The 16,850-nt window shown below is 49.5% G+C and overlaps 1 protein-coding gene across 1 annotated transcript; it reads left to right on the top strand.

The window, feature by feature from the left end:
- Positions 1 to 1,635: 1,635 nt before the first annotated feature.
- On the top strand, positions 1,636 to 5,970 carry LOC132456487 (SLIT and NTRK-like protein 1). Its single transcript, XM_060050847.1, is given in 7 exon segments — positions 1,636 to 3,316; positions 3,319 to 3,726; positions 3,729 to 3,824; positions 3,827 to 4,260; positions 4,262 to 4,523; positions 4,526 to 4,815; positions 4,817 to 5,970. Coding segments are annotated over 7 exon segments (2,274 nt in total). The 5' UTR covers positions 1,636 to 3,036; the 3' UTR covers positions 5,321 to 5,970.
- Positions 5,971 to 16,850: the final 10,880 nt, after the last annotated feature.

Consider the following 16,850-nt stretch of genomic DNA (forward strand, 5'->3'; position numbering starts at 1 on the left):
ACACAAGTCACATTAATGCAACATGACACTGAGTCTGCAGCACGCGATCGCTCCTTAGGATGCCTTCATAATCATAATCCAATTAGGATTGGACTCAGAGATAAGAGGACTGATAGAACAGTGATGTACCCTGATGGCAGGGATTAGATCAGGGTCTGCACGGAGCGGGCACGGGAAGCCTTCCAATGAGAGGGGAGAGGGCGTTACACATTCATGTGAATGGAGAGAGAGAGGGGGAGAGAGAGAGAGAGAGAGAGAGAGAGAGAGAGAGAGAGAGAGAGAGAGAGAGAGAGAGAGAGAAAAGAGAGAGGCATACCTTAAATTCCCACACACACATACCAGAGTTGTGAAAGAAAGCGCAAAAGAAATAATTTGGAAAAAATGTTGCATTTGCACAAACATACACACACACACACACACACACACACACACACACACACACACACACACACACACACACACACACACACACACACACACACACACACACACACACGCTGCGTCGAATGAACAAACAGGTATCCAATTAACGAGCGTGTGTGAGGCGCCCTTGGCCGGGCCGCCCCCCTTGTAGCCAAATGTACCAGTAGTATTCATTTAATTCATCGACTCCTATCTCATGTATTTTTCACACCCCCTGCGCCAATTCAAACAGAAGCGTCTCTTATTCGGGTTTCCACTTCAGATCTCACGTTCGACTCGTCCTTCATCGGACGGGAGCGCGTGCACGTGGCAAGTAGGAGCGTGCATGCGCATCAAACCCTGGTGGGGACGAGCACCAGGGACCTGCTGGAATGTGTTCAAACCCCGGGTGGTCGGATTGAGGCGGATTGCATCGCACCACGACAACGAGACATATCCACAAATACGGCGACACCGCGTATGCGCCGCGTGGTTTTCAGCGCGACTGCACACGTTATTAGAAACTTCGCATGAGTGCGTGTGTGTGTGTGTGTGTGTGTGTGTGTGTGTGTGTGTGTGTGTGTGTGTGTGTGGTGTGTGTGTGTGTGTGTGTGTGTGTGTGTGTGTTTGTGTAAGCGCATGCACGCGCGCGCGCACACACACATACGCATACGTACACACACAAACACACGCGCGATCGCACAACACACACACAAACTTCACATGATGGACACCATGACACACACGCATGCGCGTCTACTGCGCGGGGTTGACGCGTGTGCCCGGCAGTTTGTTTTGGTTGTTGTTGTGGTCATGGTTGTTGATATTATCACGCAATCATTCACTCAAATTGTTCTATTCTCTTCAGACTACTGACCAAAAGTCGCTGTCGCTTGTGAAGGGATTTTCTCTTCTCTTTTGATTTACCGCGTACAACAGTAGGCTACTCTGCAAACTGAGGAGGGTATCGTTCCGTCCAGTCGGCTTTTGCGTCTGCGGTTGCACACAAGACCCGAGAGCGGAGGCATCGCGTCAGGGGCGGCTGGAGGACGCGAGAGCGGAGGCAGCGCAACGGGAGCGGCAGCGCGTTAGGAGCGCCTAGCACGTCAGGAGCGGCAGCAGAACGTGAAATCAGGAACAGTGCGTCAGGAGCGGCAGCAGAACGCGAAAGCGGCAGCAGCGCATCAGGAGCGGCAGCAGATCGCGAGAGCGGTAGCAGCGCGTCAGGGCGCGCAGCGCGTCCCAGGACCGGAGGAAGCGCGTCAGAAGGCAGCAGCTTCAGTAGCAGCAGCGACAGCAGCGGGAGCGTTCAGCCACCCGGTGCACGGAGCAAAACGAGACGCAGACTGTTCCACCGGGCTTCTGATCCCGTGACGCGACACCAGAGCACCGTCGACACACACCAACTTTATTTTCCTCTCTTTGTTTTGTTTCGTTTACGCATGGACCTGTATGCTTTCGGATAAGGACCCGAACGGACCTAAACCAGTTCATCATCCGAGTGCGCAGAGAGTTGGAATAAGACGAGTTCTTTATTAGAGAGGGCTGGAGTGGAAGGGAACCGGCGACACGACGTCATGCGTCGAGGAGAAGGAGAAGACGACAGCGCGTGTGGACGTTAAAATATTTTTTTGTTTTTGGCTCGGGATCCGTCTCCGTCGCTCTCTCCCTCTCTCTCTGCCTCTATCAGTCATTCTCTCTCTCCCTTGTGCCCCCCCCCCCCCCTCTCTCCCTCTCTCTCGGTTCTCAGGGTCCGTTGACGGATTGGCCGTTGCGGCTCATCACAGTGCTTTGGATATTTCTACCACCAGCGGACCCCCCTCATCTCTCTCTCTCTCTCTCTCTCTCTCTCTCTCTCTCTCTCTCTCTCTCTCTCTCTCTCTCTCTCTCTCTCTCTCTCGCGCGCGCGCGCGCTCCGTTTCATTCGCGATTCACGCAAAAAATCCAACCCGAGAGGAACAGAACGGAGAGGAAGGCGGGAGGTCGAGAGGAATGAGGAATGCGGGCTTTTTGGTTCGCGGTCAACCTCCCCAGTAGCAGCATCGCTCCGCGGCATCGCGACAGTGAATCGTCTCCCCGCGGCACGGGGTGTGATTTCAGCACCGGGAGGGGAGAGGAGAGCTCCCGAGGTTCACCGCAACACGCAGAACGACAGGGAGAGAGAAAGAGAGAGAGAGACAGACAGAGAGAGGGAGTGAGAGAGAGGAGAGAAAGTAGAGAAAGAACGAGAGAGACGCGGAGAAAAAAGAGCACGGATTTGTTACCGTTTTGGCAAGGTCAGTGTTTAACGCACAAACTAAAAAAAAAAAGCCGAGTGACGTACCGGAGAAACGCGACGGTTTGTTTTATATGTATTTTTATTCCGGGCTCAGTCGTTTTCCTGAACGGGAGCACCGTCTGAGCGGGGGTTCGGTGTGAGACGAGACGAGGGCTTTTTTCTTCTTTTTTTCCTTTCCTCCCCCCCTTCTTTTTTATCTGTGGTGGTCGTTTCCAACTGGGAGTCTGGTCACACGCCGCAGGTTAGATGCAGCAGCATGGATATACCCCAAGAAGACCTTTTTTCCTCCCCCTAGACCTCCCTATCACCTCCTCCTGGTCTTTCCCCTCACCCCTCTCCCCCACCCGGGCTGCTGTATGTGGACCGATCGGCCCTCGCACACATGTCTTGATATCGGGAATGAGTCGCAGTTTGTGTTGATAAAATGCTGCTTCGGATCGCTACTGCTGAATGCGGTCTCTTTGTTGTGTTGCGGCGGCGGCGGCGTCGGCGGCGGCGGGGGGTCCACCAACGTGACAAGGGGGGTCTGTAAGGACCAGATATGCTCCTGCAACGAGGTGGAGGGCGATCTGCACATAGACTGCGAAAAGAGGAGTTTCACCACCCTGCGCCACCTGACGGGCCCCAGCTCCCAGTTCTACACCTGCTGCTGCACGGCAACTCCCTGTCGCGCCTCTTCCCCAACGAGTTTGCCAACTTCTACAACGCCGTGAGCCTGCATCTGGAGAACAACGGCCTGCACGACATCGTGCCCGGCGCCTTCCTGGGCCTGCAGCTGGTCAAGCGGCTGCACATCAACAACAACAAGATCCGCTCCTTCCGCAAGAGCACCTTCCTGGGCCTGGACGACCTGGAGTACCTGCAGGCCGACTTCAACCTCCTGCGGGACATCGACCCCGCCGTGTTCCGGGACCTCAACAAGCTGGAGGTGCTGATCCTCAACGACAACCTGATCAGCGCCCTGCCCGTCGACGTCTTCCAGCACGTGCCCATCACGCACCTGGACCTGAGGGGCAACCGCATCAAGACGCTGCCGTACGAGGGCGTGCTGAGCAGATCCCGGGCATCGCCGAGGTGCTGCTGGAGGACAACCCCTGGGACTGCGACTGCGAGCTGGCGCCGCTCAAGGAGTGGCTGGAGAACATTCGCGCAACGCCCTGATCGGCCGGGTGCTGTGCGAGGCTCCGACCCGTCTGCAGGGCGGCGACCTCAACGAGACGTCCGAGGCCGACCTGTGTCCGTCGCAGAGCGGCGGCGTGGACTCCAGCCTGGTGGCGCCGCCCACCCAGGACGAGACCGCCCCGCCGGCGCCGGTTCCTCCGGGGGCCGCCCCAGGGCCGCCGGGGGGCAAGGGGGGGAAGGGGGGCCCGCGGCCGACGCAGGCCAAGCCAGGCGGCGGCGGCGGCGAGGCGAGCGGGCCCCCCACCACGGGCCACGGGCCCAAGTCGCGCTCCAAGTCGCGCGAGAACTGGCAGTTGAAAACCAAGCCCACGTCCGGGACGGGCGGGGCCGGCGAACGAGACCAGCAGCTGCTGCCCAACTCCACGCTCTGTCCGCAGCCCTGCAACTGCAAGCTGATTGGCTCCCGCAAGGGGCTGGCGTGAACTGCGAGGGAAGAAGATCGAGAGCCTGTCGCACCTCAAGCCCAAGCCGCTGAGCGCGCACGAGCTGAACATGCGGGACAACAACATCCACGCCGTGAAGAAGAACCAACTGCTGGGCTACGTCAGCCTCAACCTGCTGGACCTGGGCGGCAACAACATCAAGTCCATCGACAACGGCACCTTCCAGAACCTCACCGAGCTGCGCTGGCTGTACATGGATAAGAACTACCTGGACACCCTCGTGCCGAGATGTTCGCGGGCCTGCAGAACCTGGAGTACCTGAGCATGGAGTACAACGACATCCAGCTGATCGTGGCGGGGGCCTTCAGTCCCATGCCCAGCCTCCGGGTGCTGTTCCTCAACAACAACCTGCTGAAGGCCCTGCCCGTGGACGCCTTCCTGGGCATCTCTTTGTCCAAGATCAGCCTGCATAACAACTACTTCACGCACCTGCCGGTGGCCGGCGTGCTGGACCAGCTCAACGCCATCATCCAGATCGACCTGCACGGGAACCCCTGGGACTGCTCGTGCAAACATCGTGCCCTTCAAGCAGTGGAGCGAGAAGCTGGGCGCCGACGTCATCGTCAGCGACCTCAAGTGCGAGTCGCCCGAGGAGTTCTGGAAGCGCGACTTCCGCCACGTGAGGAACGACCTGATGTGCCCCAAGCTGTACGACGCCAGGGCGGCGGCGGCGGCGACGTCGCCGCCGTCCCGGAACAGCACCTTCACGGTGGACTCGGGCACCCGCTCCACCTCGTACCTGGAGCCCAGCCGGGTCTCCATCTCGGTGCTGGTGCCGGGCCTGCTGCTGGTGTTTGTGACGTCGGCGTTCACCGTGGTGGGCATGCTGGTGTTCATCCTGAGGAACCGCAAGCGGTCGAAGCGGAGGGACGGGAACTCGTCGGCGTCGGAGATCAACTCGCTGCAGACGGTGTGCGACTCGTCGTACTGGCACAGCGGCTCGTACCACGCCGACGCCGGCGCGCACCGCGGCTTCGACTGCAGCGTGCACCTGTCGGCGGGGAGCGACGCGTGAAACACACTGATCCACACGGACGCAGACACGCACACGCGTAGACACACGGATACGCACGCACACGTGCACGCGTACAGATGAACGAGCGTACAAACACACCGATACACACAGACATACACACCGATACACACACGTCCATACATAGACACAGATCATACATGCACGCACACATACACGAATACACACATGCACGGACACACAGAGATATACACGCACACACACACGTGCACACAGATATACATGCATACCGAGTTACACAAAGAGGCACACACACACACTCACTCCAACAGATACAGATAAATTCACAGATACACACGCACACACACACACACTCTCACAGATACACACACACACATGCCAACGACTGCTTTAGTAGTGAGCTTATATATCAACAGTGGATTACAGATCTGTATAGAGACTATCTCTGGAGCTCGACACAGACTGTGGGATTTTTTTCACTTTGTCACTTACCAGGAGCTACGTCTTTTCATTCGCTTTTCTTTACACGGAGACCAGTGAGCGAGTCCAGTAGGCCCTACACACTGCTGTAAAATATGTATATGCTACGCTGCCTCGCCTATGATTGGCGCAACAGGGACTTCAGACCTCTGACCCGTCTGAACTTTTGGGGGTTTGGTTGGGGGGGGGGGGGGGGGGGGGGGGGGGGGGGGGTTTGGGGGTTGGTGTGGGGGGAGACCAAAAGTGAACGTGCGCCCAGATGAAGTGATTGACAGGACTCGGGAATGGTGCACGTGAGCATGAATGTATTGTAAATATTTGGGACCGCCGATGTACATAAAATCTTGCATGATGATATCTCGCATGGTTTCAACACCACGACACCCAGCCGAGGAACCTTGACAACCACCATTACTGCGGACAACGATGCCAACTCTGACTCGACCTCCCCCCCCCTCACCTCCCTCCTCCTCCCCCCCCCCCTCCCTGCCAACCCCACCCCCTCTTATTTCATGTTTCATTGATCACCCTGACGACTCAATAGATATTAAGAAGTATATATGACTATAAAAAAGTGCCATTTCTCTATTTTTGGTGAATCTGCGGTTTTGTGTTTTTTTTTTTTTTTTTTTTTTATCGATTTTGTTCCGATGGGAGGAAGAAGAGAAAACAAAACCAATTTGGATTTACTCCGGGAAAGATGACTTGCGATGGAAAACTGGAGAACTTTCCGATTGCATGTTATGTTTTTTTTTTTCCTTGGTTCTGTTATCATTTGACTGTCGAGGATATCAATCAATAATAATAGTAATAATGGGGTTATTTATATACTGTGCTCGTCGGCGCAGATTAAAGCATAAACTGCAGCCATGCTGTCATCTCCTTTATGAATGTAAACTGTTGTTCTTTTCATGGTGTGTGCCAATCGTTGACTCAAAAAGGATATCGAAGCTTCTCCAGAAGAGCCGATGAGCATGACCGAGTGTGCCGTCTCTAAACACTTCTTTGGCGGCTGCATCGTTTATGTAGCTCAAATGACAGTTATGTGGCTTCCTGTGTTCATATATTATAGCCTGCTTTGGGGAGGGAGACGAGGAACAAACACAGACTCCAAATATGTTACGTGGGCGTTTTTCTACCATCATATTTTTTCAAAAATCGAGAAAAAATGTTTTAGATGAACAAATATATATACATATATATATATATACATATATATATAAATCTACAAAATTCGACCTGTGTATAAAGTGCAGACAAAACTGAAGACTTAAGAATAGCGGTTCTTTTAAAAAAAATGAGAGAGAAAGAAAGTATTTCCTCTCACCCTAAAAAGCATTTGGCTGTGATTCTCATTAAGTATATTGCCAGCTTTTGTAAAGCCATTTTTGTTATTTTACGGTCCAACCAGAGAAATTCAAACTCACTTCTATATTTACTGCAACACCTGCTTAAATCGGGACATTTGAAAGGGTAATCATAAGAAGAAACGCTATGTTGACAGAATATGGCCGCAACATACGTTATCCAAAATGACGTCAATATGGGGCAGAGAAAACCGCTTCTGAAGTGACAGTTGAAAGAAAATCCAAATGACTTGATTGGCTGTAAAGCGTAATGTGGGGATGTTCATTAACCAATGCCATGATGACGTGTATACCGGACATGACTTTTATTGGATCTTCCTTCTCACAGTATACATGTCGTACTAAAAAGCGAAACATAAATATATATGTATTCATACATATATATTTACAAAGAAGGTATTCAAGGCGGTGGCATACTTTTAATACAATATAGTCTAAAAAGAAAATACATTTATCCCTTTTTCTCTGCCATATCGGGTTAACGTATCGAAGGAATGTGCAATCTTGTTACTTTATGTTTGTCTGTTTTATGTTTTGTTTTCTCTGATATAAAAATCACAGTGCTAATAACATGTGCTATACTTTGCTAATTGTTTTTGCCAACCACATGGGGGATGGTTTGGTGGGGGGGCCGGGGATTGACGATGATGTACAGGGTTGACTTACCATGGGTTTACACTGTTAAACCAAACCCTCCCCCCCTTGCCTATTTAGGCTAATAGGCTAATAGGCTACATGCTAACTCCTCATGAGGTAGCCTGTCGCTGTCCATGGTGCTGAGACCAGATCTGACTCGCCTGACTGTGTGTGTGTGTGTGTGTGTGTGTGTGTGTGTGTGTGTGTGTGTGTGTGTGTGTCTGTGTGTGTCTGTGTGTGTGTGTGTGTGTGTGTGTGTGTGTGTGTGTGTGTGTGTGTGTCTGTTTTGTGTGTGTGTGTATGGGTGAAGATGCTGTATGTGTGTGATTTTATCATGTGATAACGTGGTGTGCGTTTGTGTGTCTGTGTAAGTCTGTTTGTTCTTCGTGTGAGTGCGTATATTCGTCAGAGTGTGTTTGTGTGTGTGTGTGTGTGTGTGTGTGTGTGTGTGTGAGTGCATTTGGGAAAGTGTGTGTGTGTGTGTGTAGGTGTGTGTGCGTAAGCGTGTGTGCCCCATCTTGCGTGTACAGACAGATAAGCTAAACGGCTAACCTCCTTTACCCTCCCACTGTGTAGCCAGAGTCTGACCTTGGGGAGTCACTCCCCAGAGCTGGAAAAGCAAAGTCACTCACTGGCATTTTCTATGTCCAAAAAGACTCATTCACCCACAATGCATTTCTGTGTCCTTAATGCCGTCTGTCCAATCACAGCGGCCGGGGTGTTGATGGTAGTTCTCTCTTTGTCTATTCTGTGAAATATTATTGTTACCATAATCCGTGGAGAAGTAATATTATCATTTAAAAAAAAAGGTAATGCTGTGTTTCAAAGTTACATTTAAATGCTTTGCGATTATCTGACCTGCTTCTATTTTGTTAAATAAAGTGTGGTTGAGGTTCAGTAAAAGAAATACAAAAAAAAAACAACGACAAAAAAACAACAACAAACATGTTTTCTTATTCAAGGATTTTACTGAATTTGACGTTTGTAGGAACGTATAACAGGTTTTTTGACTCTTACTTGTTGACAGTATATTCTCTGTTTATTTGCTCTGTCCAGTTTAGTCAGTTAGTCTCCGTAGGCCAGTTCAGATTTTCAAAATGGATCTGGTGTGATAACAACACTGTGTTCAAAGCATACTTTAAAACAGAAATGTGTTTCCGTAACCGCGGAAACTAGAGGTTGAAGACCATTACTATCACTATCCTCATTTGTATTATTATTAATAGTATTATCATTATCGTTTGGTGTTGAAAAAACCCTGGTTAAAAGTCTTATCGAGGGAATCCTACAGTGACGACCACAAATTAAATAACGTTAATAACTGAAATTACTGCAATGCTGTGCTTAATTCCTACTTCATCTTCCAGCGAGTTCAACATCGTGATAGAAGGGTTAGCAAGGGTCAACATCTGCCTCCCAGCATGTCCTCAACCGGCTTATCACGACCGGAGGAGGCGGTTGGAATCTGTCCAAAGTCCGGTCAACACGGTTCAAATGACGCCAGGCACAGAGGCATGCGAGAGACTCCGTTAACGAAAAATAAAACACAGCTAATCTCTCTCCCTGGGCGCTCGTATCAATAGCACACCGAGGGCGGTCAAGCTTGGGCTGATTCAACTGCTTTTTGTTTTTACTGCTGTCAACTGCCATTAGTCATTACTACAAATTAGTTCATCCAAACAGACGCTGTTGCCCATTTCCTAATCAGTTATTAATGAGCAGTGAGGGTTCTGGCCTATCGCAGGGGGACGCCTACAGTGAGGTTGTGGACATAAGTGCTTCAAACCAAAAGGAAACTCACAAAATGGAAAAACATGGGGAGGACGTTGTACAAAGCCCTGTTAAACGGAGAGGACTTTGAATTCGGCTTCCTTCAAGTGACGAACCGCAACATCCATTGCACCTGGAACATGGTGTAGTGTTAATATTATTCCTTCATGCCGCTACCAATCTCGCCCTCGGCCTTCGTAATTGTCCTACTCGGCCAAGGGTTATGCTTTCCGCATACTCAAGTTGCTATGCCGACGACCGAAGCTCTTTCTTCCCATGTGCAATTGAATGTCGAAGAAACTAATTAGTGGCCCTCTTTTTGTACATTTGTAGCATGCATACATCAGGCGGGCCGTGGTTCGATTGACTGACTGCTTCAGGGTGGAACAGTTGGAAAGCTGGTCATCATTTCAACCATTGAGTCGATTTCATGGAGAGAAGGGGGAGGGGCTGGTTTGATATACTGTGCTCCTAGCTACTTGGTGAGCTTGGTGAGGTAGCTAACACTAATGCTAACACTCCGGCAAGATGGCCCCTAGCTCTGACATGCTCTTTGTGACTTGCTGTCCTCGCAGCTATATAGCTCCAGAATTAGGCCACTGTATCCTGGTGAGGTGGTAGCAGCTAATGCTAAGACATCCAGCAAATTGCTTTCAAGGTTCTTCACCTCACAGTGAGCTTTGGCCCCTAGTTCGGATTCAGTTTTCGTGTGTGTGCGCTTGTAGCTACTTAGCACTAGAATTACCCAGGTATAGTGTGATGATGCAGTAAGCGGTGAATGCCATCTACAATGTTGCTAACTAAAATAGCGGTTAATGCAAAACAGTTTCCCCGCCACGGTAGGACATCATCAAGGTTGTCCCACTTAGCTTCAGCAACTAGCTCTGGTTCTTATTGTGGCTGCGGAGCTCCGGAATTACCCAAATGTATTTTGGTGAGATAGGTCCAAGCTACCAAGCTAGCTGTGAATGCTAACGCTTTGAGCAACAGTGTAACGTAATTAGCTATTTCTCGTAGCACTTAGCGTAAGTGGAGGGCTCTTGTTGTGATTGTGTTGCTAGTTTGTACCTAACATGCTGGAGAGCTCCAGAATGACCAACAGGTACTCTGGAGAGGAAGCTATCCCCCCAGCTAGCGGCTAATCCGACACTTCCAAACCGTTTAGGCGGGTTTCCATTCGACATAGCTCACAGCACTGAGCTCTACCTCTGATTGTGTGTTTGGTGTTTGTGCGCTTGTAGCCACATATCTCGAGAATTACCCCAAATGTATTTCTAGCGAGGTAATCCTCCTCTCCGAGATAGCAGTTAATGACAACTCTTTCAGCAAGAGTGTAACGTCATTACAGTCGCTCCCATCACACTTAGCTTTAGCACTTTAGCTCTCCTTCTGGTAGCGTGTGCGTGTATCTACACGGCTCCATCATTACCCAAAGGTTTTCTATCAAGGTGATCCCCCCCAATCCTCCAAGCTAAATGCTAATGCTACGATGTTCAGCAACAGTGTGATATCATTAAGGTTGTTCTAATCGCTTGCTGTATCAGTAGCTCAGACTGTGATTGTTTCTGTGTAGCTACGTAGCTCCAGAACTGCTCGACTGTAAGCAACAGAGGAAATCCCCCCTCTGCTCCAAGCTAGAGGATAATGCTAACACTCTGTCATTGCGACATCATTCGGCTTCTTAATTTGAGCAAGTAGGTAGTTCTCTTCTCCCCCGAGCTTGCGAATAATGCTAACACTGTCAGCGTTTGTAGCATAAGGTCGTTCTCACAACACTTGGCTGTAGCGCGTGTAGTGAGTAGACATGTGGCATTTTGCCCATGGTAAGAGAGGCAGGGTGTTCTCTCTCTTTGTTACTCAGATGTTAGTCATGGGTGTGTGATCTGCATATTTGTTCCTATAAGGACGGCTATCCGTATACTGACTTTTGTCGCTGGAAGGGAGAAATGTCACTGTCTCTAAAACGCCATGTTTTTTTAAATTTCTCGCGATGACTGGGGCTGAATCATCGGCGGCAGCATTTTATTGTGTTATCTTTAACGTACATTGTGCTCTGGAGTGATGTGCGTCATTTGTTGTTCCCTTGCAACGCATGTGCCGGTCTAAAACAATCCCAGCCAGCGGATGTTGTTGTTGATCAGATAAATGGAGATTACGGTGTGTATATTTTTTAGAGGCAACTCTTCTGTTTACAGTCTTTGTTAGACGTAATCTAAACATCAAGTTCCGACATCCAAAATGGGATTTTTCTGTTTTATCGGTGGTTTAACGTGTGTTGCGATCCAATGCGTGCCAATCAGAACTCCTCTCGTCGCCATTACTAACGTATTATAAGTATTATTCCTGTTTTTCTCTTACTGTTTTCTGGAAGAGGCCATCAACCGCGGGGACTCTCGACTCTGCCGATGAACATGCGTAGTTGAATACGAACAAATCGGCCCACTGGATATCCTCACCCTTATTTATGTCACATACACAAACACACACGATGGAAAACACGCCTCAATAGAAACCAAATACAAAAAAAACTCAACGATTATCTCCGTGGGATCAGTAGGGGAGATGTGTATGTATAAAGCCAGTGAATGAAAAGCGGCCATCCCTTCCAACAGAGTCCCTCATCTACGCTACCTAATTACATCCAGAGAGACGGATCAACTACACGGGGGTGAGACGGGTGAGGCGGGTGAGGCTTGAGGCTTGGGGGGGGGGGGGGGGGGGGGTGCTTGCCGCAGGAATAATTCCACAGAGGGGCATGGACCTCCGCAGTCTGCTGTGGTTTGCTGCAGTCTCTCTCTCTCTCTCTCTCTCTCTCTCTCTCTCTCTCTCTCTCTCTCTCTCTCTCTCTCTCTCTCTCTCTCTCTCTCTCTCTCTCTCTCTCATTCTTTCTCTCTCCCTCCCTCTATCATTGTGTCTCTCTCTCTCTCGCTCTAACTCTCATTCTTCTTCTCTCGCTTGCTCTCTCTCCATCAATTTATGTGTCTCTATGACCCTGTGCACGACTCTCTCTCCCTCCCTCTCTAATTGTGTGTGTGTTTCTCTCTCTCTCTCTCTCTCTCTCTATCTCTCTCTCTCTCTCTCTCTCTATCTCTCTCTCTCTCTCTCTCTCTTGCTCTCTCGCTTGCTCTCTCTCCATCAATTTATGTGTGTCTATGTCCCTGTGCAAGACTCTCTCGCTCTCTCTCTCTCCCTCCCTCTCTAATTGTGTGTCTCTGTCTCTGTCTCTCTCTCTGTCTCTCTCTCTCTCTCTCTCTCTCTCTCTCTCTCTCTCTCTCTCTCTCTCTCTCTCTCTCTCCCTCTCAGCCGGTTTAATACCATGTATTTACGTACGGTGTACGTATGATTGCGCCTGGGGGAGACCACTCGGGCAATCGCTAGCAAAGCCTGAAGCATAGCTTAATTGTTTCTGGTTCATCAACACCAGAAAATAACTCACGACTGCATGCTAAAAAAACTGGAGGATACTTTTTTCTTTTCCGAGTCAATGCTTTGGTGATGGTGAGAGGATGACACGTGTTGTGGTGATGGCGATGAGGTCGGAGTTGATGAGGTTGAAGATAAGGCGTTGACGGTTAAGCAGATGATGGCTATGAAGAAGATGATCTGGCGATGGCGGTAGGATGCGATAACATGACCACGAGGGTTTCACTTTAACGGTGCGATCTGTAATGAGGTCAATACAGTCATGGCTCGCGCCTGGAGGTAGAGCCAAACGCAGAGATCAGACTCAGAGCGGTGGATGTAAAAGGAAGCTTCACTTAATCTGAACAGGCAAAAACAAGCCTACAATAAACAAGGAACCGAACAACTGGCTCCAGGCTAGCCAGCTCAGGCTAGGAAGGTCATGTACAGGGCGAGCCAGCTCAGGCAAGGGACCTGGGCGAGACAGGGCAGGAACATGGCTAGCTAGGTCAGAAACAGGGCTAGCAAGGTCAGAAACAGGGGTAGCAAGGTCAGAAACAGGGCTAGCTAGGTCATAAACAGGGCTAACTAGGACAGGAACAAGGCTAGCTACATCATAAACAGCACTAGCTAGGTCCTAAACAGGGTTAGGGAAAACGGAAAAAGAGGTAGTACGTTCAGAGACAGGGCTAGGCAGGGGCGCTCAAAGCTTGCTGGCAGAAATTTGGATAATGGCGGTGTCTCAGCCGGCTTCATTTAGTTGGTTCTGTCTGTTTCGGCTTGTGAACCAAAAGTACAAAAATGCACAGGGAGCTCTGCGTCATCTAAAGGCTCCGAAAAACGAAGAGCCCACACCTGGGGCCGATGCTAGGGAACCCGCGTGGAACACAGGCGAGCAGGATGACCAATCAACGCAGGTGAAGAGGATGACTCATCAACAAAGGTGAAGAGGATGACTAATCAACACAGGTGAACAGGATGACCAATCAACACAGGTGAACAGGATGACTCATCAACACAGGTGAACAGGATGACTAATCAACACAGGTGAACAGGATGACTCATCAACACAGGTGAACAGGATGACTAATCAACACAGGTGAACAGGATGACCAATCAACGCAGGTGAACAGGATGACTCATCAACACAGGTGAACAGGATGACCAATCAGTGCAGGCGAACAGGATGACCAATCAACGCAGGTGAACAGGATGACTCATCAACACAGGTGAACAGGAAGACCAATCAACACAGGGGAACTCAGCTTCAGACTTTATTGCAGCCTGTGAATCACAAGATTGCAAAAAATAAAAACAAAAGAAAATGTCTCTATTTCTTGTTTCTATAATACCAGCCCTTAAAGCAGTTTTGCCTATTTTATAAATTTGTCGTACTTGCACTTATTACTTGTTTCTGCACTGTTTGAGGTTGTGTCTTCACGGTTGAACATACGTGTGTGTGTGTGTATGTCGCATCGGAACTCAACATTACCTTGGCCTAGCGGAGATATACCTGGTAGTGGGTCCGTCACAATGCCCCCCCCCCCCCCCCCCCAAGCAGGTCTTTAATCAAGATGAGTGTGTGTGCACAGGATCACCAGGGTTTTCCGTCCGGCCTCTCTCAGTAATCCTCCCTCTCTCCCCTCCCCTCCCCTCCCCTCCTCCCTACCCCGCCAATACCACCATCGACCCCCCCCACCCCCCCCCACCCGGCCTTATCAATTACACAATTGATTTGATTTACTCAAACACTCCCCCCCAACCACCCCCCGCCCCCCCCCCCCCCCCCCCCCCCCTCCCCTCCAAAACGCTGTCTCATCCCTCAGTGGCACTCCTGGGGGAGGTGGGGTGAGAGAGAGGGGGACAGAGGGGGGAGAAGGGGGGGGGGGGGGGGGGGGGAAACATGTTGCTGAGGCTGATCCGATTCCATTTGGGCCGAACAGGAGCCATTAGCGCGACACAAAGAGGATGGAGCAGGGTGTGTTGCGTTGCTTTCTTTGTTGTCGTTGTGCGATCGAACTCGAGCGCGCGTGGACACACATGCATGAAGCGCACAAATAATTATACAAACATATAGATATATATGTGCCCATCATACATATGTGTATGATATATATGATGTGTCTATATATATAAATATATATACGGACAGGCAGCCTGACCTAGAAGCATACATATGCAAACAAACACACACAATAAATACACACACAGAGCCACACTCATGCACACGCGCATGAATAGACACACGCAACATGCAAATACTGTATACGCACGTGCACACACACACACACACACACACATAACCACACACACACACCTACATTCCTATGCAGATTCAAAACAACAACCTCCCGGTCGTACCTTGGCACGTGTCCAGAGTAGACGTGTGTCGTCCCCCACCCCCCCCCCGCCCCTCACCTGGTACAAGCGACCTGTCCGACCTTCTCTGGCGTGGGGCATGTTGTAGCGGGGGTCGACCCTGCTCCGACACCCTGCTGACTGTGACAGTCAGGGAGGGGGGGCGGGGGTTGAGACCGGGGCCGTGGAACCGCTAAGGGGGGGGGGGGAGAGAACGCTAGGCTGGGTCATACCTCTGTGTGCGAACACCGTTCCACAAAACATTCCCATTTAGCTCAGCATACTATGATTCCACTTTATTAATTCATTTACTTTTTCTTTATTTTCATTGTGTTGTTCAGCACCTTATGTTGCAATTTTTGCTAGGGGCTATATCAATAAAGTTTGATTGATCGATTGACTGATTGATTGATTGATCGACGTGGCTCAGGAGGTGGAGAGGGTTGAACAGTGAGCGGAAGGTTGCTAGTTCGATCCCCGGCTCCTCCTAGCTGTGTCAAGGCATCCCTGAGCAAGGCACCTCACCCTAACTGCTCCTGCGAATGTGTGAACGTGCGCATGAATGCATGAATGGGTGAATGTTATCCAGTATTGTGTCCCTCATTGGGGTATCTCTAAAGTTTATTTGAAAATCAACATTGTTGATTTCGATTTGAGGTGCATGCACAGTGCACTAACAGACACACGCACGCGCTCGAACGCACCCACGCACACGCGCGCGCTCTGTTGTTACAGATTAGTGGCAACCCATCTGGCGTATGTCACCACCCGGTTCACCAGGGGTGACGTCACAGCGTCACAGCGAGCCGAATGCTTCGGAGCTGGGTCTTCTTTAGGTAGTAGCACTCTGAAGTTAATGCCCATTTTATGTCGTCTTGTCTTTTAAAACCGATGGGATAGGTCATTGCAGGCTTAGAAATATAAATTTACAACACAATTGGAGCATATCTAGTGAATCATATCTAAGTGGGACTGTAAGGTGCTTTGGGAAAATGAAAATGTGCTACATTAATCAAATGTATTATTATTTGTATTATTATTTGTATTATGAATGTGACTGTTCAGCTATATATCAATTCTAGAAATAGATGTGAATAGAAATAATGATTAGATAATCAGTAGCTATTTCATTAAAAGGTGCTATATTAATCAAATGTATTCTTCTTCTTCTTCTTCTTCTTCTTCTTCTTCTTCTTCTTCTTCTTCTTATGCATGTTACGGTTAGGCTATACATCAAGTCTAGAAATAGATGAGAATATAAGTAATGGTTTAATAATCAGTGACCATATCCATTTAGTGAATCCATTTGTTGTTTTCCTTTCTTGCCGCAGGAAGAGCAGACTAGTTTCGATCAGAAGGAGAGAGAAAGACACCCAGTGTGTGTTTAGTCCTTGAGGGGTTTAAAACAGCAAACGTCTACACGAAAAAATCTATCACAATTTAAAAAACAACCCCCAAAGAAAGTGGAATGACTACCATTATAAAAATAGCATCAATATAATATACCTTGATTATTGAAACGATAATTTCTAGATGCA

Source organism: Gadus macrocephalus, chromosome 4, assembly GCF_031168955.1.
Source record: "Gadus macrocephalus chromosome 4, ASM3116895v1".
Classification (NCBI taxonomy): domain Eukaryota; kingdom Metazoa; phylum Chordata; class Actinopteri; order Gadiformes; family Gadidae; genus Gadus; species Gadus macrocephalus.